Source organism: Tyto alba, unplaced genomic scaffold, assembly GCF_018691265.1.
Source record: "Tyto alba isolate M040663 unplaced genomic scaffold, T.alba_DEE_v4.0 Super-Scaffold_3, whole genome shotgun sequence".
In the NCBI taxonomy this organism is placed as follows: Eukaryota; Metazoa; Chordata; class Aves; order Strigiformes; family Tytonidae; genus Tyto; species Tyto alba.
This window is the reverse complement of record NW_024881304.1, coordinates 19771987-19798217: the sequence shown is the minus strand read 5'-3', so window position 1 is coordinate 19798217 and position 26231 is coordinate 19771987. Positions and strand designations below refer to the sequence as shown.

At 52.4% G+C, this 26231-nt stretch overlaps 1 protein-coding gene across 3 annotated transcripts in view; it reads left to right on the top strand.

Moving 5' to 3' along the window:
• The window catches only part of LOC122154047 (E3 ubiquitin-protein ligase RAD18-like), a 55163-nt gene extending 43383 nt beyond the window's left edge, over nucleotides 1-11780 (top strand). The window contains exons 12-14 of one of the 3 annotated variants that reach the window (XM_042799669.1): nucleotides 2972-3043; nucleotides 5297-5359; nucleotides 11540-11780. In XM_042799669.1, the coding sequence (XP_042655603.1) occupies nucleotides 2972-3043; nucleotides 5297-5359; nucleotides 11540-11639 (235 nt within the window). In that variant the 3' untranslated portion in view covers nucleotides 11640-11780. Of the gene's footprint in view, nucleotides 1-2971; nucleotides 3044-5296; nucleotides 5360-7071; nucleotides 7205-11539 lie in introns of those variants that run through there. The other 2 variants (XM_042799668.1, XM_042799670.1) reach the window with 2 other exon arrangements.
• The last annotated feature ends 14451 nt before the right edge of the window (nucleotides 11781-26231 follow it).

Sequence of the window (26231 nt, the reverse complement as noted above, 5' to 3'; positions counted from 1 at the left end):
AAGAAAAACAGTGAACTAGTGGAACCTGTGTAAGGTTTAGCAGAGAGGAGGGCCCTGCACGGGGAGTCCGCGGGAAGGTCAAGGCTGGCGAACCTGGTCCCCTCCACGGGCAGGAAGATGAAGCCGTGCTCAGGGGTGCGTGGTTTGAAGAGGGGGTGCTGGGAAGCCAGGGGAGACCCCGTGGGAAACCATTTATCTTGGATGTCACGCAGGACTTGCAGCATCTCCATCACCAAACTCATACCGTTTATCACAGGCACGTCGAAGCCGAAGCGGAATTGCAAGGTGGAGAAAACCATTTTCCCTCACTCCTTGCGACTGGGCGCTCACCTTCAAATGACATTGGTAAAATGAGACGGGCTGGAGCTCATTTCTCATGGCAGCCTTGAGGGAAAAAAATGCACAATACACATGCCAGAGCGAAGTACATAATGCACAGCAAGATGGACTGATTAAAGGACACTGGCTGTTCACCATGAAGGAACTTAATCTGCCTTAAAATAAACAAATTTCATTTTTAGAATGAGACGTGTTCCTCACACTTATGTCAGGTTTCTTCTCTCTGTTTTAAGGTGGTGTGTTTATCTTAACAACCAAAAAAAAAGGGAGGGGGGGGGAGAGGGTAGAAGTCAAATCGAAATGACGGTCTAGAAGGGAGTAGTTTACTCTTGGTTGATTGTCTGTAAGTGCTCAGAATAAAGTAATCCTGCAGAAAAGTGAGGCAAAGTTGGGGAATTGCTCGAGTCCTTGGAGCTGCACTTTTCTCCACATGGAAATGTGAGTGAGTCCAGGAAATTAGAACACTTTACACCCTGTCACCTTGTCTGTCAGCCTGTGGCATCTTGAGCAGTGAAATTTCAGAACTTTAGTGGTTTTGCCATAAAATTTTACTCACCTGGAACTGATACGTAAAATCTTAGGATAGAATAATGACTTGTATTAAAGAAAAAGACAGAAAACCTCTTGTGGGAGATTGTCTTGGATTTGGAATCTGAATAAAGGCTGAAGATGTGTTTTGCTTTATCTGGCCTCCTCCATATTGGTAGATATCTATGGGGTATTGAAAAGACAGAAAATACTGAAGAAATTAACAAAACTATTCAAAATTTGGTGATCTCTTTGGGTAAAATTTATAGAAACAACATGTGCAATGAGGTCGCTGTTTCTTTTTTATTTAATTAATTTTCTTCAGCGTAAGGACTAATCATTCAATACCAAGAAGATCTTAGGAGATTTTTTTGGGGGGGAAGAAACACCCAGTCGGTGGTCAAAATTTCTATTGCTTAGTTGAAAATGTTTTTGGTTTTGTTTTTTTGATTATTTTTTTTCAACTGTCTGGCATATTTAAGGATTTTTTTAAATTTTCAAACAATTCTTTTCCCCTGCATGTGGAAGAAAGGTATATAATTACTTCAACTCAAAATCAAGCAATTGCCCTGTCTTTGTAAAAGAAATTGATGTTTAAGAGAGACTAGATGCAGAGAACTGTTTCATTGAGTGCCTGGCTCGGAACAAGGGATTGTTTGAAGAAATCCTGAAACAAAGGGCTTTTTAGCTACAGCTGGAAAGTTCATAACCCTGCAGCTTGGTTTTATATAGTTATGTTACACATACATCCTCCGTCTCAATGCAGTTACAGCATAAAAGTTGATTTGGTTTGCTGAGGGACTTTGATTGCTCGTGAGTTGCTGGCCCATTCACATCTACGTGCACAGGCGAAGGTGGTAGCTCACTTGTACATTTTGTGCTGGGTTTTAAAGTAATTTGGTAGGCACAGACTGTGGATTACACATGCAAATTAGGAACTTGCATTATTGGCCTGAGTGTTAGCCAAATTTTTTCACTTTTATTATTTTGCTTGTGACAAACACGGTGATAAATGATAATAACACTACATTTTTCAAGGCAAGGAAGTACATCATGTTCAGGCATCAAACCTGCTCTTTTTCTATTTTAGGGGACCTAAAATCACACAAATAGCCTCTTGTCCTCCTCCCTTTTTTTTTCAAAACGTAATGGGTACATTGGGGTAGGATTTAGAAGTATGATAACAGCTCATTCCTTGGGCATCCCGTTGGTGTACCAAAAAGGAGTTTTTGATGGACTTACGGTTTTAACAGTAAAAAAAAAAAAACGCTGGACTTTACAGCTTTCTCCATACAACATTGTTTTTACAGCACGTCTTACCATGTTTTGCATTTGAACGTTTCGTATTAGATTTGTTGCCGAAATAAAAAATGTAAGCGGCTGCCTGAGCCCAGGCTCTGGGGAGAGGGGAGCTGGGTGCCGGGGGAGCGCGGGCAGCTGTGACGGCTCCAGCAGACAGCTGCCTTACCAAGCCACGGCCCTGCTTGGCTCGTGCTTCGAGGAAGCCACACTGACCCATTAAATCCATTTTGTTTCAAAATAATTTTCTCCATGTGGCACCAGTGCTTTGTGGATGTTTTTTGGTATCTTTTTTATGACCAAATATGCACGCATTAAAGGTTTCTCTAAGGCATTCTGGTGGTGTTTTTCTCCCTTGAAATCCCGTTGCTGTTTCTGTAGTTATCGCCACAGTAGCGTTAATATTTGTGTAATATTAAGTGTTTTGCTGAACTTCTGTTCTCAAAAATCTGTGAGCCAGGTAATAAGCTGAGATGTTAGACTCCTGCAGCCGGGGTGTGGAAGTTGTGCATAGAGCTGTCCTTGCTTTTTAATTTGTAACTCTCGAGCAGAGGACGTGCCGGGCCGTTCGGCCGCAGTCCTGGGGGAGGAGTGCAGTCCGCCGTAGGTCTGCACGGAGCGGTCCCCGTCGGGCACAAACGATGCTGAAACGGTGCAAGCGGGGCCGGGCGGCCAGCGGCTCTCCCCTTCCCCCGGCCCAGGCTCTGCCTTTGAAAAAATCACTCCGTGGGGCTTCTGTGCAAACACAGCCTCTCTAGTATGAGACACGTTGTTTAAAATGATTTTTTTTTTTTTTTTTTGGCAGAAATACCATTTGTGAACTTCAGCAGTTGTCCATGTTATCAGGACTCTGCTTTGCCACGCTGGAGTCTGTCCTGTGAGAATGAGTATCTTCGGGCTGTTTTCCTTACTACGTGTTTTGAACAAACATATAAACACACCAGTGTCTATGTATATATAAAGTTATGGCCGGGGGGTTGTATCTTTACAATTTTTGTCTGCTATCTTCTAACAAACAGGGGATTAATTTTGTTGTAAAGCCTTTAAAGTAAATCCAAGAGAACTGGTATCCAAGTGCTGTCCCGTGGTTTACACTAAAATCTCCCAACTATTTGTGTAACACAGTTTGTTATGTAATTTCTGCAATAACATGCAGAGGGTTTGAGCTGACAGGCATCTTTTTGAAACATAGGTTCCAGAAAACATTTTCCAACTTGTTAGTTGATTTCTGCGACCCTGCAATTTGGCATATACTTGAGAATTTTGCAGTAGTTTATATCACGGAGTCTGAACGTGCGATGAAAGTTATTTATCAATAATTGACCAGGGTATTTTGTTCACTTAATTCAGATTTTATTGAAATTTGGCAAAATTCTCTGATTTAAAATACAGGCTGAAATCATCTGTGGAGTTGTTTGGGTTTATTGTTGTCTTGGTTTTTTGTTTTTTTTTTTTTTTTTTTTGTTAGACTTTGAGCACGTGAAGGGGTCTGACTGGTGTCACTGAGCTCATACTTGTAGTTCACTAAACACGTGTGTGTGTTTGTACCCACGTGCATGTATCTGCACACACGTGGGTTCTTCCGAAGTTGATGCAGTAGTGATAGCTGGATTTGATAACACGCCGATTTAAGTGGCCTCTGTGAGTGCTGTAAAACACGTGCAGATGTAGGGGGCAAAGTTCTGCTGCGTCGTGGCTGCGGGCAGGGCTGGGGCTCAGCCGCGTCACGGTAGCGCCTCGACGTGACCCCGGGTTCCTGCGATGGGAGCCTCCAGCTGTGCAGCTGGGCGCTTGGCCCCTAGCCCAGGGAGCATCGTAGAACTCCTCGCTGCTAGAAAAGGCTAAAACATACATTTAAATTTTATATAGGCATAAGTGTTCAAAAGGAGCACAGTAAGCATAAAGACTTTATGCGTTGGTGTGGTTCTTAGAAAAGCAGCCTGGGATGACATTGTGGGTTCTACTACTGCAACAGCTCGACAGGAGTTGCTTGGTTGCATTGTTAGCCAGGTTGGTAGCCTCTTGCCATAAAACTCGTGATGTAGGGTGGTTCTTATTAATTTGTTTGTTTATTTATTTTGAGCTACCATCTTAAATGCTTTACATTGAAGCTTCTCCCCCATCCAGCACTGGTACCGAGTTTGACCTATTGTGTTCTGTATTGCAAATGTATAAATACTGACTTAGAAAAGAAGTATTTTCCTTGTCATGTTAGAATGTGAATTTGTGTGAAGATGAAAAACTACATCTTTTCAAGCAGGTTGTTTTTTTTTTTTTTTTTAAAAAAAAAAAGTTATGACGCATCTAGCTCGATTCAATCCCCATTCACCTCGATTTGCAGTATCCAAGGCACTGAGATGCTTTTTTTTTTTTCCTTTAAGAACAGCATCCATTAAAGCTTTAAAGGAATTATTTTAATTAAGAAATAAATAGCTTTATGAAACATGTCTTTCAGCGGTCAGTCGTATTCTTCTCAGAATGCGCGATCAGACCACGGAGCCAGACCATCCTCCCTCGGGGGCGGGCGGGCGCTGGGGGCCGGCACGGGGAACCTCGCGCAGCCCCGCGAGCCGCGGCCCCCGTGCTGGCTGGCACAGCACCTTCCCCTGCCTTTGGTCTGGCTGCGCCGGCGGTCTTGGCAGTTTGCATTTGTGTCGCTAACAATTTCAACGTGAAGATTTTTCTTTGATGTTGAGTCTTTTTTTTTTTTTTTTTTTTTTTGTTACGGTCAAAATGTAAGCTGACGCCTAAGCCTCGCGTTTTGAAGTAAGTGCCTTTACTCTTTGAAATGTACTTTACCCACCAAAGTATCTTGCAAGTCCTTTCCAGAGGAATTGTCTGGTGCCTGTGAATATAAAGCTATTGCAGTTACCAGAAAGCAGACATGAACAGAGAGAATTGACTTGTATGTTAAATAATGAGAATAAGATCCAGTAATAAGTCTGATGATTCTGTGATGCAGAGACAGCACTTTCGGGACTGTGCTGTTGGTTGAAATGAGTTCTCCTTGCCAGCGCTGCGTGGGCAGGTCCGTCTCCTCTCCGGACTGTACTGCCTTCGCTAGGTAGAGCCCCGCTGTGCGGGAGGTGTTGCTAAACTAATTGACATCTGCTTTTGTTTTTCCCTTCAGCTCCAGTTCAGACATTCTGAGAGAACTGCAAGAGCTCGAGACATGCCCAGCACCCTCGGCCAAGTAAGTAGAATATATGAGTGGTAAAGTCCTTGCGACTGATACAGATCAGTAGTTTCCAGTCTGTGGAATCCCTACACGTCTTCTGCAGATGCCTCTGAAAAGTCAAACTTTTAGAGAATCTCCACAGTTGTGGGGGACACAATTTGGTCAGTGTTTTTGGATCCCTGGAAAATAGTGCCTTGGTGCTCCAGGGATCCACAGATGACTAGTTGAAAATAATTTTTCTAAGGTATGCTTGATTATGAATATTTATTTTTTAAAAAGAAAAAAAAAAAAACGGAGGGAACTAATTTTTATGGAAAACTAAAAGAATCTGATCTGTTGCATTTAAAGTTACATTGTTGTCAGTCTCACCTACCTCCCTGTCAAGTTGAACATGCTGGAATTGCAGCATCTGTTTTGATTTACTTCTGTTCAAAGTAAACAAGAAGAGAGAACAGCACTTTCTTGTTTTTAAAATCTGAATATCTTATTTCTTAAAACCAAAAATCCCCATCTATTATATAGTGGTAAAATTTAGAATTTGGGTCTGTCTGTGCAAGGTGTTGTACAAAGAAGTACTAAGAAACCATCCAAGGATTCCTGAAGTACCCAATTTAGATACATGAAGATGCAGAGGAAATACGGGAAATTTGGGTGCTGAAGGTGTGCAGTTATAGTGAAATTTGGAATAGTTTAGTGTCAAATCAAAGGAAAAGCTCTGTGGTTATACAAAGAAACAGGAATGAAGACTGGTGGAGCCTGCAAGAGTAGAACAGTTCACCCCTGGAGCTGAAACTGGCTCGGTCTGGGATCTCTCTCCAAACATCACGTGCACTTTGGTAGTTGATTTTAGGGGCGTGATGGGAACCATACTGCATTTAATTCTCATAGTCTGCTTTTTAAAGAGCATTTATGACACAATGTTCTCTATTATCCATTACATACGTATGTGGTCAATGGGTTGTGATGGCTCTTAAAATACACGATTACTGACAGATGTAACATTTGGGACTCTTAAAACGCGCGTTTAGGTAACCTAATGGATTTTAAGGAGCTTTAATGGAAGCAGTGCCAAGGCCTTGGTTACAGTGGTGGCACAGGCCAGTGGTGGAGCGCGCCACTGGAAAAACAGAAAGTAGCCATACAGGCTGTCATGCAGAGGGAGGCGTCCCGACGGGAAGGCGAGCGGGCTTTACGGGGAGGACCCCCAAAAGCACGCTTTGTTTTGTAGCACCTGCAAGTGGCTCCTTGAGACGGGCAGTAAAGGCAGAAATACTTGGCTGTAGGTATCGCGGATTCTGGTCTCTGTCCCCCCGGTGATGATGACCTGGTGCTGCTGCCATGTATCAAAGGGTGAGCAGCCACAACTGCCTTTCACAGGTATTTCTAGATCTGCTACAAGATTTGTGCGTGACCCTGATAAACAGGGGTCAGGGATCACGAGATCAGGGGTCAGCCAAAGTCCTTGGTAGCCACCTCATTGTGTAATTATGAATTACCTGTGAAATGTTAATTTCAGCGAGAAATTGCTGCGTTAAACAAAACCTCCGGGCAGCAACCGCTTGTTTAACCCATTCTTGTGTCAGCAGATGACAGTATCAGTCTGCTTCGTGATGTGTTGGGAAGAAACACAAATCTCTGAATTGTATTTTTGTGAAGGCGATTGTGTATTTTGTAATCAAAAGAGATTTTTTTTTTTTTTTTTTTTTTTTGTGCCCTTTACACTTCAGGACAGTGAGTCAAGTCACAGGATTCAAAAAATTGGTGCTCCCTGGGAAGGGCCCTCTGCTCCAGGGGAGCAGTGGAGGAGGCTGCCTGCCAAAGAAGGGAGCTGTGCCAGTGAGATGAGTACGTGTCCGCAGTGTGCAACCATTGTTCTGCACTTCTGGGGTGGAGAATGTACAGAGGAAACTAGCTGGAGATTGGTTTTAGAAGACAAAGATAAAATTAATTTTCTGTGTCATTCTGGGGTCTATATTATGCTCTCTAAAGTAGTTGGGATTGGCAATACTTCTTGTTTTTTCCCAGAGTTTGAGGATATGTGTGTTCTTGTCTGAAGGTGTTAGCTGACATCCAGCATGCTTAAGTTCAGGTCAAGACAAACCCACAGAGCTGTCGGATGAATAAGAAAATATTTTCCTCTCTAAAGCTTTGCAGGTGCTGTCATTTGTGTTCCTTGTAACTATAGTAAAAATAATACCAGATGGTGTTTAGGAACTCAGATGGGTTTTGCTAAATTCCTAGGCTTCCAGTCATTTGTCTGGTGTCTTCATAAATCCCGTACATGCAGTGGTGGGAAAAGGGCTGCTGGGCCGTTAGTTAATGGGTTGATGTAGATGTCCCGTGGTGAGGAATCCACAGTCTCCTGGTGTTAATGTGCTTAACTGCTGCCATCATTAAAAGGGTGGTTATTTCTTTGCTTCAGAGTGAGTGACATGTACAAGCCAGGTAAGAAGTGGAAATTTTACACCTTGGAAGACTATTACCGTTTCTCCTTGGTCTTATCTTTTCCAGAGGAAACAAAAGCAGTTTCTGTACCCTTCCCGTACAAGTCATGTTCCCTACGCCTCTAATCCCTCTCGGTGTTTTTCTTTTCTAGCCTCCTTTGGGGAAGGGAATGATGGGGGGAAGAACAGTGTGCCGTATTCATACTGTTCCACCTGAGGCCTTGCTATAGCTGACCCTCCTGGGGGACGTTCTGTGAAAAACAAAAGTTTTGGTCTGGTTTGTGCCCCTCTGTGTCCCATCCCCCCTGCCTGGCGGTTCTGTTTCCCCTTGCCAGCCGTTTGAGTACCTTGCATCCTCCACAAGTTCCCCACGATAAAGTGGAAGCTCATTAACCGGCATTTTTTTGACATTATTACCTTTCTCTCCAGTGAAGTGTCACACTTCACTGGAGTTTTGGTGGAGTGATTCCTGTGCTGGTGTGTGTTTTCTCAGATAGGTCACCGGTTGGTTTTTTCTGCAAATTCTGTCTTGGGATTTGAGGCACAAGCTGGTTTTAGACTCCTCTGAAGTCACCGGTGCTGGTACTGGGCACAGGCTGTCTCTCGCTGGCTGATTCAGAATGTTACTGACCAAGAATTAGTTATTTATTTCTTTCCGAGAGGCTGGGTCAGTGTGAAGGCTGTGATGAGATGCAGGTGGCAGTGCCACCGGGGTGCCCCGGTGGCGCCTGGCTGGAGCGCCGTGGCTCCGGGGTGCTCGAGCGGGCCCCGGGGGTGCTGCACCTCTGCTGCTCTTTGGGCCCCGGGCTCCAGTATCACACAAACGTCTGATCTAAACACGCTGCGAACTTACATAAGCAGCTATAAATCGTGTGGGCAGTCCCAGCTAAGACAAAGGGCATAGTGTTCGCAGGGCGGGTCTTTAGACTGATTTTAATCAGTTACTTCTTGAAATATATTTTTGCGACCAGTGTCTTCTCTGGCTTAGCAGTCACTTACTACATGGCTTAGATGACCAAAAGTTGTAATTAACTTCCCCATGTTTTCAGTTGTCTTCTTAAAATTTTTTTATTTGCATGGAAAATAATTAATTCCTCATTTCATTTGGTGTTACTGTTTTCTGATGTTTGAGCCCTATCTTAAATTCAGCAAAACAGAAAATGTGAGATATTTCGTTGTAGAACAAAATCTGGATACAGCAAAAGGACAGTAGAAAGTGGTCAGGTCATCTATAAAGTGTATGAAATACCTATAAACAGAGGCAGGGTCGTAGAAGTATTTATGGAAGTAAAAATAAAAGTGAGTCGTCCTCAGGCACTTTAAACTCAAATACAGTTGTGTCAGTGGGATATTTGGTATGAGATGGAGGCTGCCACAGAGGGTTTACTTTGCCATCGTAAGCTACGAGGGCATTTGGAGATGCTTAGAGATAATATTCCCTGGATTTAAATAGGTCGTCAAGTTCAGCACACTAGATGAGCCCCGGCAGGTTTCTCTGTATTAACTGTATAATCATCTTTGAAATCATTTACTGAATCTCGGGGATTACTTCTTAGCAGTTTGCTGTCAACCCGCAGACAGGATATCTCAAGCTGGACCTCAGCGGTTCATTAGTAAGCAATGCAATTCTTCCCAGACTGTACCTGTGGGCCGGTTGTATCTGACAGGATCACAAATAAATAAACCAAAGTTGGTAAGCCATCCCCCTTTTTCACAGCCCTGCCTGCGTATCTGTTTCTGCTCTTTATAGGTCTGCGGGCAAGTGCAGCAATTAATTTTAGGGGAAAAAAAAACATTAAGAGCTTAATGTGTTTTAGCTTTACTTAATGCAGTTAGTTTTGGGGAAGAAGCCTTGCATTGTTTTGCCGGGCATGGGGACGTGCTCTGCAGACCATTAGGAGCTAATTTAGTTCAGGGGTTCGTGCTGGAGCCGTGGGTGGTGGGAGCGGCTCGGGCTGGCTCGGAGGCTGTAAGGAGCTAGCAAAACGCCCCGGGATGGGAAGAGCAAAGGTGATTAACAGGGGATTGTTAATTGCTAGTGCAGGTTGTCCACCCTTCATTTATCAGTGGCCAAAGCCACATGCTCTGGAGAAGGGCTTGTGTGTCACTTCCATGGTTTCTCCTGTCCCCACGGAGCGTGCTGCTCCAGTGCCGCTCCTCCGTGGCTCTTAATGACCTGACTGCCGAGGTTAATTAATTAGCCCTCGTTCAGTCGCACAGCTGCAGAGCTGGAGGCAGATAGGCAAATCTCCTCGACCTGGAAGGGAAGATACAGCCCGTGTGCGGGAGGGAGCTGGGTATGATGGATACAAAGTGCAATAGCTCCTTCGGGTTTGGTTGAAAATAGCTGCTTTAGAGCTTAATCTAACGGCAAAAAATAATTTGTGTCATGGCACTCTTAAAAGACCCATGTGGCTGTTCATGAATCCCGTCAGCAGTTAGCTTCTGTGCGTTCCCGTTCGGCGTGGGGCTGCCTTTGGCTGTGCGTTACCGTGCTTGGAGGTTTCACTGAACAGCCTCAGCGTTCGCGTTGAACCTAAATAACGCAGCGCTGCGAACTGCAGCAGCAAGAAGGGTGACGTGCAGAAAGGGGCTCTGTTAATACCTGCTTCCACTAACTTTTCAAACCTTAGCTGCTTCTAGATTGGAAGGGAGTGATGCCATTCCAGTGGCCGAGTGCAGGGGCTGGAACTCGGGGAGCGGAGGGTACAGCCGGGAGGGAAAGGCCCCAGAAACCACCCGTGGGAGGTTTGCAGCGTGGGAGGGCTGCAGGCACGTGCGCTGATGGCACGGCCGTCCCAGGGCTCCAGGCTAAATCTGACCGTGCTGGGACTTGCGCTGACCTTCCTGGCCGTGCTCCGTGCTCTCGGGCGCGGGAGCTCTGCTTCCAGCGCGGTGCTCAGCCCAGCTCTGAAGTACGACTTGTTCCTCTTAATCTCCCCGGGTATATATCTCGGGGCAGTCAACAGAGACATGGACTTTGGCATTTGAGAGTTTTCCGCTGTTATTTTCACTTGTGAAGTCCCAGTTTAAGCCAAGTGCCCGCAGGATGGATTCATCCTAGCAAATGGTAGAAAAACCCAGAGTTCATTTATAAGGAATGTTTAATTAGTAATAGCTATTGATGGATGGGCGGTATCTTTCATGTCAACGCTATGTGGAATTTTAAGCTCCAAGGCTGGATGATGGTTATTAGCTGCTTGATTTAAATATGGCTGGCCTAACAGGTTTTTTTATTTAAAATTAACTCTGTGACTAAAAAGAAAACACTTCTTTGAGTTTCCACTGGAAAATTCTTTGTCCGTAAACGAGAGGAGCCTCTGGCAAAGCGAGCCTGTTTCCTTCTTGGGTAACCGTGACCAAAACCACGCGGCCTTCTCCTCGGGGGCTGTGCCCCTGGGCACGACTGCTTCGAGCCAGCCTTTCCTGGCAGGACGTGGTCACGGTTCCATCGGCGCCGGGGGCTCTTCCCCCGTTTGGCCGAGCCGTGGTCAGGGTTGCAGCCGCTCCCTGGGGACGGGAGGGGAGGCACTGGGGCGGCCGGCGGGGCTGGCTTCGGGGTGCTCTCGTCTTCGAACACGAAGCCAGAGCCGCGTTCCTGCTCCCCCCCCTCCCCGTGACACCTGCGTGCGTGTGCGCCCACGCACCGCTCACAGCGCTTTAGTACAGCCTCTACGATTTACTCTGTTCAGAGCATCTTCAAAACACTTTTCCTTTTTTTTTTTTTTTTTTCTTTTTTTTCCCCCAGCAGCAATTTTCTGGGTCTGAGAGTTAACAAAAGGAAGTTGCGTTGGCCCCAGATGCCAGAGAACAATCAACTGCTTCCCTATAGCAAGCGGAAGAGGAGCTAGAGCTGCAGCGCTGTGAAGCTTAAAGCCGTGCAGAAGCCTTAACGCTGAGAAGTACTTCTTAGTTTCTCCCAGATTTCAGTGTATCTGGGTGCTTAATAAAATGCCGAGTTCTCACCTGTCGTTCATACTGCCTTAAGGTAACCGGATTGGTGTGCTGATGTGTTTTGTTCACAGCTCTCTGGGCCCTCGAACTTTGAGATGGGACACGAAGTGCCGGAGCCCTGCGTGGGCTCGTGGGGCCAGGGGGGGATGTGGGGCTGGGTGGGGGGACGTGGGGCCAGGTGATGGGATGTGGGGCCGGCGGGATGTGGGGCCAGGCGGCGGGATGTGGGGCCGGCGGGACGTGGGGCTGTCTGCCTGCTGCCTCCCCTTGGGCCCCACTCTGCCCTCGGGGCGGCAGTTTTGGGACCGTGGGACGGCGTTTTGCTTTTGCTTTGCTGGGGGTCGGGCAGATGCTGATGCACCGGTTCCTGGCTCGGCGTGGGGGGAGGTGTGGGGGGAGCCGAGGGATGGGGTGGACTTCTGCTCTACAGAAACTCACTTTTTATTTTAGATATGTCTGTGTAAACTTGCTCCTTAGTATGTGTCATTTCAGTTTAAGGTCGTTAAATTTGAAAGAAATTGGAAGGTCAATGGACATCAAGTATTCTAACTTTAAAATAAACATTAACGTTAAAAAAATCTTGTCTTTCTTAGATGATGATGGAGTTTTTTAATAAAGTGATGCAATACAATTAAAGAAGGCCTGAACAACAGGTTAGGCTTTTAAAAATACAACTTGTAAGCAAAACACAAGCCATGCAAAATACTCAGTGTTCTTACAGAGCCCTGGAGCTTTGATGGGAGCCTTTCAGCGGGGGCTCCACAAAGCAAGCACAGAATCTTTTTAAGATTGCAGGTTACATGTCTTTTGACTTTAGACTGTAGCTGTAACGGGAACTGGACATTGTACTTCCTAAACTGTTCCTCCTCAAACCACGGTAGCAGGCAGTATTTTTCTTTAGAACAGGCTTAAATCTGCAGTGACTATAAATTGTAGTAAATCCACTGAGGTAAGTAAATGCAGAGGAAAACCAGGACGCGGATTTTGTTTGTTTGTCTTTTACTTAAATCACATCTTTTGAAAGAGAGTAATTACTGACTTCTGCCTTTTTTGGTGTGCCTTTTAACTATAGCAATTAATACAAGACAGATTTACATTTTGTGCGGTTAGCCAGGGAAGATTAAAAATGCGTGCCTAATGGTCAGTGTGTCTGAAATTCATGTAGATCAGTTTGTCAGCTGCTGAGCATCCCTTGGAGGGTTTTATCGTTACGTTTTAATTATATTTGAGTTAGCAGCACTTCATTTTTCTTCAGTGTGGTACTGATAGCCGCTGTCATACGCAGAAAATAGTCTCGGAAAACTCTGTTGGTACTGTTGGAACATAGGACTTGAGATCTGGCTGTCAAGAGGAGTGTGGTCAGTAAGTGGAAGCCGTGGGTCCCGCGGTACCTCACTGCCCCGGAGCTCTCCCTCCCGGGCAGGGGCTGGGCTGTACATGTGCTGCCGGGGCGGCTTGGGAACCAGGTGCCGCTTGCGGGTAAAGGCAGGAGCCTGCTGCTCTGAGATGAAAACGTATTTCAGTGCCCGGTAAGGAGAAATAGTCTAATCTATTTAAGGAAGTGCGGGCTAGAAAGTTCGTAGAAACGAATTGTCGTGGTTTAGGCCTGATTGGCAGCCAACCACAATGCAGCAGCTCTCTCCCTTCCCCTCCAGCAATGAGAAGGGACAGAGAGCCAGGCTTGGGGTTCGAGATAGGACTGGGATGGGGAGAAATCCCCCTTTATGATCACGAGCAAAAGGCAGACTCGTTAGGGGAAGAAAAAAAAAACCATACATTTATTACAGACACTAACAACACAGAGTAGGACAGTGAGAAGCATTGCCACATCTTGAGAACACCTTCCCCCCACCCCTCCCTTCTTCCCGGGCTCAGCTCTGCTCCCGATATCTCTACCTCCTCCCCCAGGGGCGCAGGGGCAGGGAATGGGGGGTGCAGGCAGCGCTGCCACTTCCCTTATCTTCGGTGAGGGGAGTGTCCGGAACTTGTTCCCCCTGCTCCACCGTGGTCCCCCTCTCACAGGAGACAGTCCTCCACAAACTTTCTCTGACATGGGTCCCTCCCACGGGCCGCAGCGTTCCCCACACTGCTCCGTCATGGGTCACTAACTTCCTCCGACTGGATTCTCTCCCACGGCTGCAGCCCTTCCCGAGCTGCTCCGGCGTGGGACTCCCCCGCATGCTGCAATCCTCCCAGTGCTGAATTACAGCAGCGGGGCTGCCTTTTCCCATGAGACCCCGGCCTTCTTCGGGCACAGAACCTTGATCATCTGAGCAGAAGCCACAGGCCATAAATCAATGTCTGATCCACCGTAGATCTCCATGGGTGGCAGGGGGGCCGCCCTGCCGTCGCCCCACAGGATACAGGGGGGTCTCTGCTCCGGCACACCTCCCCCCTCCTTTCTTCCTCCGTTCCCCCACTGACCTTGGTGTTCATGCAGCTGCAGCAACTCCTCCTCACCAGTCCCACTGCCCGTCACCACGTCCCTTCTTAAATACGTTATCGCAGAGGCGCAGCTGATGGGCTCAGTTTCCAAACAGAAGTGGAGCTGATGTGGAGCTGGGGGAGCTTCGAGAAGCTTCTCACAGGGGGCGGCCCCAATAGCCACCCCCCCGCCACCAAAAAACCCCACCACTCGCTCAACCCAGGACACAAATCGATAGGGGAGGGTGAGTAGCAGCAGAGGAGATGGGAAGCACGCGTCCCGGCTGTGTCGGTGCGGCGGGGGCTGGCGCGAGCCCCCGTCAGCGTTGTCCCGGGGCGCGAGGTTCTGCGACCCGCCCGAGCGGAGCGAGGCGAGGAGCCGCTGCTGGCGCCGCGGGGGGGTCCTGCCGGGCCTGGGGGCTGCTGAGCCAGGCCCCTGGCGCTTGAGCACAAGATAAAAGTTGCCCTTGAAGCCATACTCCGCGATGTAGAAAAGGCCGTCGGCTCTGGGAATGACTGTTTTCTTCCCATTCGTTCAATCAAATCGTTATTTCTCCAAGCAGAAAGCCAGAGCTTCATCCCTCTGCTGTGGGCGCTTCGAAGGATTCCCTTCCTGTCAGCCTGGGCAGAGAGCGAGACCGTTAACCTTCCTAACAGTGTTTTAATCTTTTGCAAATAGGTTCTGAGTATAAACCCTTCTGTTGTCATTTGCAGTGAAACGCAGACTTTGGTGCTACCTTGGATCTGTGGCGGGCTTTCCCCAAAGAGCTGCTGTCAGTTAAAATAAACCCCCCGCATGTTTATTTCTTACGTGTATCTCTCTGCTCTGTTTTCTGCAAATACAAGCCTCGGGACGTTTGTTTTTTCCACACCGGTTCTGGCGCTTGCGGCTGCCCTTTCTGCGTGGCCAGCGTGGCGGTTGGGCCGGTGCCTGGGGTGGGCTCTACGGTGCGGGATGCCGGATCCGAACGTCGCGGCTGCGCCCCGGGCTCTTGCCCGTCACCTCTGGGGGCCCGCGGGGAGGGGACGGAGCAAATCCCCCCCCCGCGCCTTCGCTTCGGCTGCCGTGGGTCGCGTGGGCTGAGGCAGCGGCTGAGCCGGGGTGGGGGGAGTTGGGGAATGTGTTCTGGGCTGTGTGGAACAGAGGCGCGGAGGTCTGGGGAACCTGAGGAAATGCTTTTCAAGGCTCTCTTGGCTGTACTGTCTCTATATATATATATTTTTTTTTTTTTTTTTGGATTTGTTTTCATGTAATTAAGTGGCCGAGTCAAGCGTAATGCTCGTGCCCCTTCCTCCTGCAAGGTGCAGTGACTCTCCCTTGTAGAAAGGAGGAATTCTGCGGACGCACCGTCTCCGTTACTAGAGGAGCGAAGTCTTGAGGGGACAAACCCCACCAAACGCGAATCGCGGCCCTTTCACCCCGGCAACTCCCGGAGACCTTCCCGTGAAGAGGGAGCCAAGTCCCCGGGGGGGGCGCGAGGGCTCCGCGGGCAGGGGCAGGATTTCGGAGGGGGTTTCCTGCTGCCTTTGCTGCTCTGGGGCCAGCGTGGGAGCGGAGGCGTTCCCCAGCTACGGCGCGCTGCCGCCCGGGGGGGCCGCGGCCGAAACGCCGGGAGTTGGGCTGGGGGAGGACCGAGGGGGCCGCGGGGGGTCCCGACCCCTCTGCTCCCCCGGCACAGCGAGGGATGCCCGGCTGGGATTTCCATCCTGCCTTCCGGAGCTGCAGGGTGTGATAAACCGAATGAAACTAATCCATCCCAGCTCGTGCTTGCGATAAGCAGAATTTAATTAAGAGTTCCCTTGCTTTAACTGTTTTATTTGCCAAAACTCGTTATTCAGGGAGGACACTGTAATGCAACATTCCTTTCCCTATGAAAACTTCTTAAATTTCCAGTGCAGGCAGCTTAAAATCAATTATTTTAATAATCAGATAAAAGACAGTATCGTATATAAACTCCAGGGTATTAACTGATGAGTGAAAGACTCCATTGCGAAATGATCCTGCAAGCCCGATTTTATTTTTATTTTTTTCACCCCTGTGAATTCTCTTATTTCAGGTGTGTGTTAGGGTCGTAGAGGAGCAATGAGCCACTTCTGGGCTTTTGTCGACCCACGCACCCCAAAACCAAACTTTTTTTTTTTTTTTTTTTTGGCTCGAGTTACCGCGCCCCGCTTCGCGCTCACAGCTGCCTTCTGCTACGTGGAGCGGCGCGCTCGCCCCGCGCAGCTCGTGAATCCCTCTCTGGGCGGGGGGCCCGGGCAGGAGCGCGGCTGGACCGGCAGCTTGCGGGCGCTGGGTGCAAAACTTGGGCGTGTGCTGCTGCTCTCCCCTTGGGAAGCGGGGCTGCGGGGGTCCGGGGAGGGCTCGGGGCGGCCTTCCAGCTGTTTTGGGGGGGCCGTTGCTTCAGGGGTGCAACCACCCAGTGCCGCCAGTCCCGGCCGCGGGAGCTGCACTGGGGCTTCCCCAGCCACCGCCGGCGGGACCGCGGGGGGGCTGGGGGTGCAGGAATGCGGCCACTGCTGGGGCTTAGTGAGCTCCCAAGCACTGCCCGCCTGGCGTGTTGGCTGCTCTGTTTGCAAAAAGCCGTTGCTAATTTCAGTCTAATTCCAGCCTGCATCTGCCCTGTGTGTTTGGACTGATGTACAGCCAAATTCGGCCACCCTGTATTTTGTGAAAGGTGACCTTCCCATGCGTTTCTTAGAAAACGCCTGGATTTGCACTGGGATGTTTCGTGCGTGCTGGCGTACAGCTCTGAAAAAGGAAGCCGTGAAACCCAGCCTCCCTCCAAACCAGCTCGAAAGCTGCGTTTAAAGAAGGAGAAAAAAAATAAAAGGGGAAAAAAAAAAAAAAAGCCTGAAATGTTTCTCAAAGTTTGACCTTTTAGATAACTCCCTGAAGGTTCTGGAGCCTAAATGCCAGCCATGCTAGCAGCCAGGATAGGCAGAAACGCCACTGGCTATACCCTGGCTATACCCCCAGTCCAGCACCCGCCCCAGCACCGCCGGCTGGCTGCTGGCCCACGGGGATGGGACACGGGGGTGGGACACGGGGATGGGACACGGGGATGGGACACGGGGATGGGACACGGGGATGAGGACACGGGGGTGGGACATGGGGATAGGGACACAGGGATGGGACACGGGGATGGGGACATGGGGATGGGGACACGGGGATGGGACACGGGGATGGGACACGGGGATGGGACACGGGGATGGGACACGGGGATGAGGACACGGGGGTGGGACATGGGGATGGGGACATGGGGGTGGGACACGGGGATGGGACACGGGGATGGGACAGCAGATCTCCCCAGGCTCTGTGGAACCTCCCCACGTGTCGGCAGCTTCTCTGCAAGCGTCGGGGAGCCTCGCTTAGCATTGCCAGCCCCTGGCACGGCAGCTGTGACACCCAGCGGTGTCTCAGCCGCACGCCCACAGATGCTGAATAAGCCTCTTGTTTGGAAAGTGTTTGCAATTCTGCAGTTAAAAGCCAGTGCACAAAACCACGCCGATGGTTCCTGTATGTGAGCGACTGCTTAGGGAGTGAGAGGGTGAGTGCTGCCTAAACATGACGTTGTGCTACAATTAGGGGCAGGGGCATCAGGTTTCCTACCAACCTTGTGATTTCTCTAAGAAAAGTACAGATTTATGCAAGAACAGCAGAGGTGAGCTGAAAACTGCCATCTTTTGGGGGAGAAGATTCAAGTGTGGGTGTTGCGATTGATTCATCACAAAAGGATTGTATTTATTTGCCGGTATTGTTTGTCCTGCCTGTTCCTCTCTGCGTGTGGAGCTGGGTTGGCATCGCCGGTGTTAGCACTGGAAACGGGGCTGCTGCTGCGGAAGGGCTCTAACTCCCGGGCGCCGGGTTAACTTCATTAAATCCATCGCAGTGGTGTGGGGAGGTGACTATTTGGATGCCTTCTCATCTCCGCTGCCAACGGGCTTGAAATGTTTTGCAGTTCATTTCCCCTTACCCCCCCGCCCCGTCCGACAGGCTCCATGTGAAGCACAGCTTTGCCCGGTGTTTCCGCAGCTCAGCCCGGTTTGGGGTACAGCAAGATGCTTCGCTAACGAGCACGTCGTGCTCTCGGCAGCAGCTCCCGGGAGCTCCTGCGCCCGCTGACTCGCGCCGAGCGTGCGAGGGCCCCAGCGACAGCTCCTCCTCTTCGGGACGGGTAATCTCTTAGCAACCATCGCCCAGGCCTGTCCAGGTAGAAAATTACATCTTGGACTGATGCCGCAGCTCAGGCCGCATCGAGCGTCGCTGCTGCTCCCCTGCCGGGGCGTTGGCAGGGCTGTAAGTCACCGCGGGCGGCTTCGTTCGTGCCGCAGCCCTGACACTTGTCCAGCTGGGATAACTTAATCGTTTGCCTGTAAATACTTGAAATGAGCTGGAAACCTCTCTTTTTAGGGCATCTTGTGCTAGAAGGTATAGATTTGAGTCTTCCTGGGAAAATCTCTGCATCCTTCGTTGTGCTACAGTTTTATTGCTGGTCGTTTTAACAGCTGAAGTTTCCAGCGAATAACAGTGTGTCAGTGTTAACACTGCGATCAAGAAGAATTCTTTGCACAAAATCGTGTGAAAGCAGATACATGAGGAAAGCTAAACTGCAAAACAAACAAACAAAAAAACCCCATCGGGAATGTTTTAAGAAGTGAAATTAAATTTTCAGCCTGTAGGGAGAAAATGATAGTCAAAGTTATCGGTGGAGAACTGCACAGGTCTCCAGGTACAGCACAGTCTAAATAAAGCTCCCGTTTCTGTGTGAGTAATGCTATTTACAGGCAGGCGTGAGCACGCACACCCGGAAGGGCCCCGAGGAGTGCGAGGTTAAATGAGCTCCTAACTGACAATTGGTTTCTTAATTTTACCTTAGGATTTCTTGCTGCTGCCAACGTGTTTGCACGTGTGCCGGCTTCAGAGGAGCAGCTGCGTGACGCTCCCACTTACTCCGTGACTATAAACCACTGCGGTTCTAAGCCAGAGGCAGCGTTTCGGGGTTCAGCCGGGGTTATGGGGGTGAACCGGAGTTTTGCACACCTGGAAGGCGGTTGTGGCGAGCGGAGCTGGGGGACGGCGCCCGCTGCCGCAATTCCTGCCGAGCGTCGCTCCGTACGGGCGAGTGCTGGCCGCCCTTCGGCGGGAAGGAGAGCCGCCGCCAGGAAACCAGCCGCTTGCGAGGGGGTTTTAAATCAGCATTTTGACACCCTGCGCGGCCGGTTGGAGATCACTTCTAAAACGCAAATAGGCGGGCTGTGCACCTGAAAACGGCCTGTTGCTGTTTTCCCCAAATCCTGAGTGCCGCTCCCCTCCAGCGCCCGCTCTGCTTGGTCATTTGTTTGTTTGTTTGGGGGGGGGGGTTGGCTGGCCGAGCCGGGGATGGGCGAGTGCTGGGCGAGTTGTTTCGGAGCGAGGGCGCGCTCCACGCCGCTGCTCTGTGCGGTGCAGCAGCAGCCGCCGGGCACCGCAGAGCCCGGGGGAGCTGCCCCCCGGGTTCGCCCCGCGCCCCTGGGGAGGGGGCATGGCAGGGCCCCGTGTTCCCGGCACCGCTGGGGATGTGGGAGACCAGTGATCCTGGACGATCCGGGGGGTTGGAGCCGGGGAGGGGGGTGGGTTGGCTGCGGACGGCGGCGGCTCGGGGCTCTGCAAAGGGCCCCGGGACCACCCGTCCGCGGGCGAGCGGGGCTTCCCCCCACCGCTGTCACCCAGCGAGGTGACCCGCAGCGGCTCCCCCCGCCGTCCCGGGCCTTTGGGAAGTCGTTGCACGTTATTTAGAAGGAAACCGCTTTCCTAGGGGCTTCGATCGCTGGCGTGGGCTGTGCGGGAGGCCCTTGGCACGGTAATGGAGAGCGCTGCAGTCAGAAAGCAGCTTCATTAAAAATAACGTTCCCCCCAAATGGCGCAGAACTGGCCGTCTTCCTCCCTGGCTGCTGGAGTCCCTGCTTACGCGGTAAATCTTCACAAAAGCCTCTTAAAAATCTGTTTCGTATAATTGTGTTTTTAAATACTTATTTCACCTCCTGATCACAGCTGAGCAAATTATTCACAGAGAGTATTCAGGGAGGTTTGACCATGTTTTTTCTCACAGAACTTCAGTGTCTACCCCCTAAGTAATTAACATTTATTGTTCTTGTTGTTCAGTGGATTTTTCGATCGTGTATTAGCTTTAGCTGTAGCGATCAGTCCTTAGACAGGTCCTTGAAACCAATTCACTGTGATACCGAAATCTGAGCTCTGCTTTTGCGCTCCAAGAGGCACTTCTGCCTGTAAATACTATCAACAGGGAATTTACAATTTATCTGCTGGAAATACTTGTTCGCACTCTGTGGCTGGTAACCGCTGTTCTCCGCCTTGTGCTCTCCAGAAATAAGAGTGAAAGACCCTGACTGCAGCTGAAGGGATTTCAGTGGAGCCTGACATGTGGGAGGGATGCTGAGGAAAACAACCCGCAGGATTTTTCGTCTCCTCTCTGCTACGGGTGAGCATCGCTGAGGGAGCAGCAGGTGCAGGTAGTGAGGCTTCCCCTGCCCTTGTGCAGCAGCATCTGCTGAGCAGGAGGGAGTAAACCACAAGAAAAAAATGCATCCTAATGCTTCTAAGGATCTGCATCTGAGAGGGCGGGCAGGGTCCCCATGATGAACAGTGCTAATTACTGCTTTTACATGGCGGACATGCCTCCCAGCATCATCATTTTGCTGCTGCAGAGAGTGCAATTTATAACACAAATTACTGAAAATTACAGAAAAAAAGGCCAATTTATAGTAGCTGGGCATGGATCAAAATTGAAACCACAGCAGGTTGTTTCTACCACGAATAATTTAAATGCTTCAAAGCTGCCAGGGCCTTGGGTGTCACTGCTGTGGGTGCTGCAGTCGGGGCACCCGGGTGCTGCAGCTTCCCAAGAGCAGGCGGAATTGGAGCTAGCACTGAGTGCTCTGAAGCTTAAAGCCTAAAGCCGTGCTTTAAGCGCAGCTCGGGGAGGGAGGTTGTTTCCCCCCTTCCCCGGGCACGCATCCACACCGCCAGCTGCTGCCCAAAGCTGCTCTGGTGCTCGCGGGGCGGGCGGGGGGGGCGCCGTGGTGCCGTGGCAGCAAGAGGCAACGCTGAGTTGGGGCGAAACCCCCGGTTCATTTTTTGGGCGGGGCCTGGCCCCCCGGGATCACTTCTCCGACCAGCACGGGTGGGATGGAGCTTGTGGTCTGAGCAGGGGAGACGTCGTCATCGCCTCTGGGCGCAGAGTCACGAGCGTGCATGGGTTTAGTTTCTCCTCCATGTGGCAAACATCGGTGCTGTTGAGTTGCACAGATCGGATTTTCCCCCCAGCCAGCTGGGCATGATCTGGGTTTCGTAGCACGGTCTGGTCCCTGCAGGGGCACGACTGCTCCGAGAAAGGGCCCGTCTGGTGCGCGGAGCGAAGCAGCTCCTGGGAGAGAGGAGGGAGCTGCCGGGGCCCCTGCCCGGGGCTGCGCTGCCCCACGGGCTTTGCTTGTCCCAGTGGGAGTGGGAGAGGTGAGCCCGGGAGTGGGAGAGGTGAGCCCGGGAGTGGGAGAGGTGAGCCTGGGAGTGGGAGAGGTGAGCCCGGGAGTGGGAGAGGTGAGCTCGGGAGTGGGAGAGGTGAGCCCGGGAGTGGGAGAGGTGAGCCCGGGAGTGGGAGAGGTGAGCTCGGGAGTGGGAGAGGTGAGCTCGGGAGTGGGAGAGGTGAGCTCGGAGTGGGAGAGGTGAGCCCGGGAGTGGGAGAGGTGAGCCCGGGAGTAGGAGAGGTGAGCTCAGGAGTGGGAGAGGTGAGCCTGGGAGTGGGAGAGGTGAGCTCGGGAGTGGGAGAGGTGAGCCCGGGAGTGGGAGAGGTGAGCCCGGGAGTGGGAGAGGTGAGTCCGAGAGTGGGAGAGGTGAGCCCGGGAGTGGGAGAGGTGAGCTCGGGAGTGGGAGAGGTGAGCACAGGAGTGGGAGAGGTGAGTCCGAGAGTGGGAGAGGTGAGCCCGGGAGTGGGAGAGGTGAGTCCGAGAGTGGGAGAGGTGAGCCCGGGAGTGGGAGAGGTGAGCTCGGGAGTGGGAGAGGTGAGCACAGGAGTGGGAGAGGTGAGCCCGGGAGTGGGAGAGGTGAGCCCGGGAGTGGGAGAGGTGAGTCCGAGAGTGGGAGAGGTGAGCCCGGGAGTGGGAGAGGTGAGCTCGGGAGTGGGAGAGGTGAGCACAGGAGTGGGAGAGGTGAGCCCGGGAGTGGGAGAGGTGAGCTCAGGAGTGGGAGAGGTGAGCCCGGGAGTGGGAGAGGTGAGCCCGGGAGTGGGAGAGGTGAGCTCGGGAGTGGGAGAGGTGAGCCCGGGAGTGGGAGAGGTGAGCTCGGGAGTGGGAGAGGTGAGCTCGGGAGTGGGAGAGGTGAGCTCGGGAGTGGGAGAGGTGAGCTCGGGAGTGGGAGAGGTGAGCACAGGAGTGGGAGAGGTGAGCTCGGGAGTGGGAGAGGTGAGCACAGGAGTGGGAGAGGTGAGTCCGAGAGTGGGAGAGGTGAGCCCGGGAGTGGGAGAGGTGAGCTCGGGAGTGGGAGAGGTGAGCCCGGGAGTGGGAGAGGTGAGCCCGGGAGTAGGAGAGGTGAGCTCAGGAGTGGGAGAGGTGAGCCTGGGAGTGGGAGAGGTGAGCTCGGGAGTGGGAGAGGTGAGCCCGGGAGTGGGAGAGGTGAGCTCGGGAGTGGGAGAGGTGAGCACAGGAGTGGGAGAGGTGAGCCCGGGAGTGGGAGAGGTGAGCCCGGGAGTGGGAGAGGTGAGTCCGAGAGTGGGAGAGGTGAGCCCGGGAGTGGGAGAGGTGAGCTCGGGAGTGGGAGAGGTGAGCACAGGAGTGGGAGAGGTGAGCCCGGGAGTGGGAGAGGTGAGCTCAGGAGTGGGAGAGGTGAGCCCGGGAGTGGGAGAGGTGAGCCCGGGAGTGGGAGAGGTGAGCTCAGGAGTGGGAGAGGTGAGCCCGGGAGTGGGAGAGGTGAGCCTGGGAGTGGGAGAGGTGAGCACAGGAGTGGGAGAGGTGTGCTCAAGAGTGGGAGAGGTGAGCCTGGGAGTGGGAGAGGTGAGCCTGGGAGTGGGAGAGGTGAGCCCGGGAGTGGGAGAGGTGAGCTCGGGAGTGGGAGAGGTGAGCTCAGGAGTGGGAGAGGTGAGCCCGGGAGTGGGAGAGGTGAGCTCGGGAGTGGGAGAGGTGAGCTCAGGAGTGGGAGAGGTGAGCCTGGGAGTGGGAGAGGTGAGCCCGGGAGTGGGAGAGGTGAGCTCGGGAGTGGGAGAGGTGAGCTCAGGAGTGGGAGAGGTGAGCTCGGGAGTGGGAGAGGTGAGCCTGGGAGTGGGAGAGGTGAGCCTGGGAGTGGGAGAGGTGAGCACAGGAGTGGGAGAGGTGTGCTCAAGAGTGGGAGAGGTGAGCCTGGGAGTGGGAGAGGTGAGCCTGGGAGTGGGAGAGGTGAGCCTGGGAGTGGGAGAGGTGAGCCTGGGAGTGGGAGAGGTGAGCACAGGAGTGGGAGAGGTGTGCTCAAGAGTGGGAGAGGTGAGCCTGGGAGTGGGAGAGGTGAGCCTGGGAGTGGGAGAGGTGAGCTCGGGAGTGGGAGAGGTGAGCCCGGGAGTGGGAGAGGTGAGCTCAGGAGTGGGAGAGGTGAGCCCGGGAGTGGGAGAGGTGAGCCTGGGAGTGGGAGAGGTGAGCCTGGGAGTGGGAGAGGTGAGCACAGGAGTGGGAGAGGTGAGCCCGGGAGTGGGAGAGGTGAGCCTGGGAGTGGGAGAGGTGAGCACAGGAGTGGGAGAGGTGTGCTCAAGAGTGGGAGAGGTGAGCCTGGGAGTGGGAGAGGTGAGCCTGGGAGTGGGAGAGGTGAGCCCGGGAGTGGGAGAGCTGAGCCCGGGAGTGGGAGAGGTGAGCCTGGGAGTGGGAGAGGTGAGCCCAGCCCTGGCCTGGCAGCTGGCCGGACCCATCCATGGCGCGAGGAGAGGACTGGAAAGATTGGAGTTCATCACCACCTTCTTTTGGAAGCTCCTTTGAACTTTCTGGAAGTTGGTCCGAGAAGTCTTGTTTTCTCTTGGGCCACATTAAGCGAATTTTGTAGCCAATCCCTTTTTCACCAGCCTTAGCAGAAATAACCCCTCCATGCTCGGATGCCCAGCACGCTGCTGAGAAAATGACTTCATGGCGCTATTGAGTGCTGCCCTCCCCTGCCTCCCCCCCTCCAGCAGACACCCCGTGTGATAGATGTTGTCACCTACGCAATCCTCCACAGCTTGTCTCCTGGCCACCATCCCTTAAATGATAACGGAACGGCCACTCAAAACACAAGCAGGAGCCAGCCATGTGAACACGAGAATACAGCCATTCAGTTATGGTTCAAAGTAACGGGGTTGGCCGCCTGCTTTTCCCTGGGTGAGGGGGGAGCAGCGACCCCCTCGAGTCCCTGATTTTGGGAGCACGGCTGGGACAGCTGTCCCGGCAGGTGAACTGGTACTGAGCATCCCTGCAGGGAGAGCTCCGTCTCCACGAGGAAAGCGGGATCTCCGGGAGAAGGGGGGGCTGGCAGCGGCAGGGACGGGAAGCGGAGGCGAAACGGAGCCACGCTCCGTAACACCCGAGGCCACAGTGAGGGGCTTCAATAAAAACAGGCAGATGCGAAGCCCGGGAGTGCCGGCACCAGTGGCACCGGGGTGCTGTGCCGGTGAACCGCTGGGCTGTTTGGGGAGAGCTGGCTTGCCTACACCTGCTGCTCACAGAACTCGGGTAATTATCACCAGGGTTTCAGCAACAGCATCACCGTATCCAGCGCGGCTTTGGGATTTCTTTTGGTGACTTTTGTTTTTTGTTTTTGTTTTTTTTTTTTTTGGTGCTGCTGGAAAAAATGCTTGACGGCTTTATTGGGTGCCACTCATAGCAGCAGCTGAGCGAAGGGTATTTATTTCAGTGAAGCTCTTAACGATTGGAAGGGAAATGACTTGCAAGGCATTTATAAATAGCCGCAAAGCTAAAGGCGTTTCACAGATTCATTCACTGCCGAGATACGGTAGTTTTTTTCTCGTGAAAATTTCTTATTCCTCGGAAAGATTCCTGAACATCCCTCACCAAGCAGACCCGCGGGGTGCCCGGGTGCCGCCTCGGCTCTCCGGGTGATGGGCCCGGCGAGGCAGAGGGCTCTGCGGGGGCTCGGGGGGGGCCCGGGGGGCGTCACCTCTGCGCTGTCGGCAGGGTGGCTGCGGTGGGAGCCCACAGCCGGGCTGTCGCCGGCGGCAGGAGGAGCCGGGGCCGGGTGTCTGCGCGGGCCGGCCGCTACAGCGGAAATAATTTATTAGCAAATGTGCTCGTAAAGAAGCCGCATTGGCAAACCAGACAAGGCTTATTTTGGGCTGAGGAGCAGCGGCGCGGCAGTGACTCACTGGGACGTGGCGGGAGATACGAGCCACCCAGAGCTCGTAAAATCATCGCCGGGCGGGTTAGCGGCAGCGCGGTGCTGCCTGCTGCCTCCCGGGGCTGCCGGGGGGGCTCAGCCCGAGCCCCCCCCTCCCCGGCTCCCAGGGCCGGCGCGCCGGGGCGATGCCCCACAACGAGGAGCCTTTTGGCTTTTCCTTCTTGCGGTGCCCGCCGTTGCTCTGTGGGAAACCGGACCTCTCGAGGTGTTTTTCTGTAGGAAACTGGAGCTTTCAAGGCGTTTCCCTGTAGGAAAGCGGAGGTCTGGAGGCACGGCTCCAGCCTCGCAGACCGAACCAAGTCGAGGTGTGCTTATTTCGCTCAGCACTTGGTGGTGCTTCCAGCGGCGAGCCGAGCCCAGGCGCGCCTTGGCGCTGGTGGGTCATAACGTGCCGGCAGCGGGGTCCAGCCCATCGCGGCTCCCGGGGGCACAGGGGACACGTTTCGGAGTCAGAGGCGAGCGGGGCAGCGAGGAATTCACGTTCTTCCTCAGCCGCGGTGGTTTCTGCTGCCGAGTCCCAGCCCTCGGCGGGCCGGGACAGGGATTCCGCGCGGGCAGCCCTTCCCCGGCGCTCTGATCCCGCTCCTCCAGAGCCTCCAGTCCGGGGGCTGTGTTCAGAAACAGAGGAGCTGCCTGAGAAAAGGGGTTTTAGAGATGTTTTTTACAA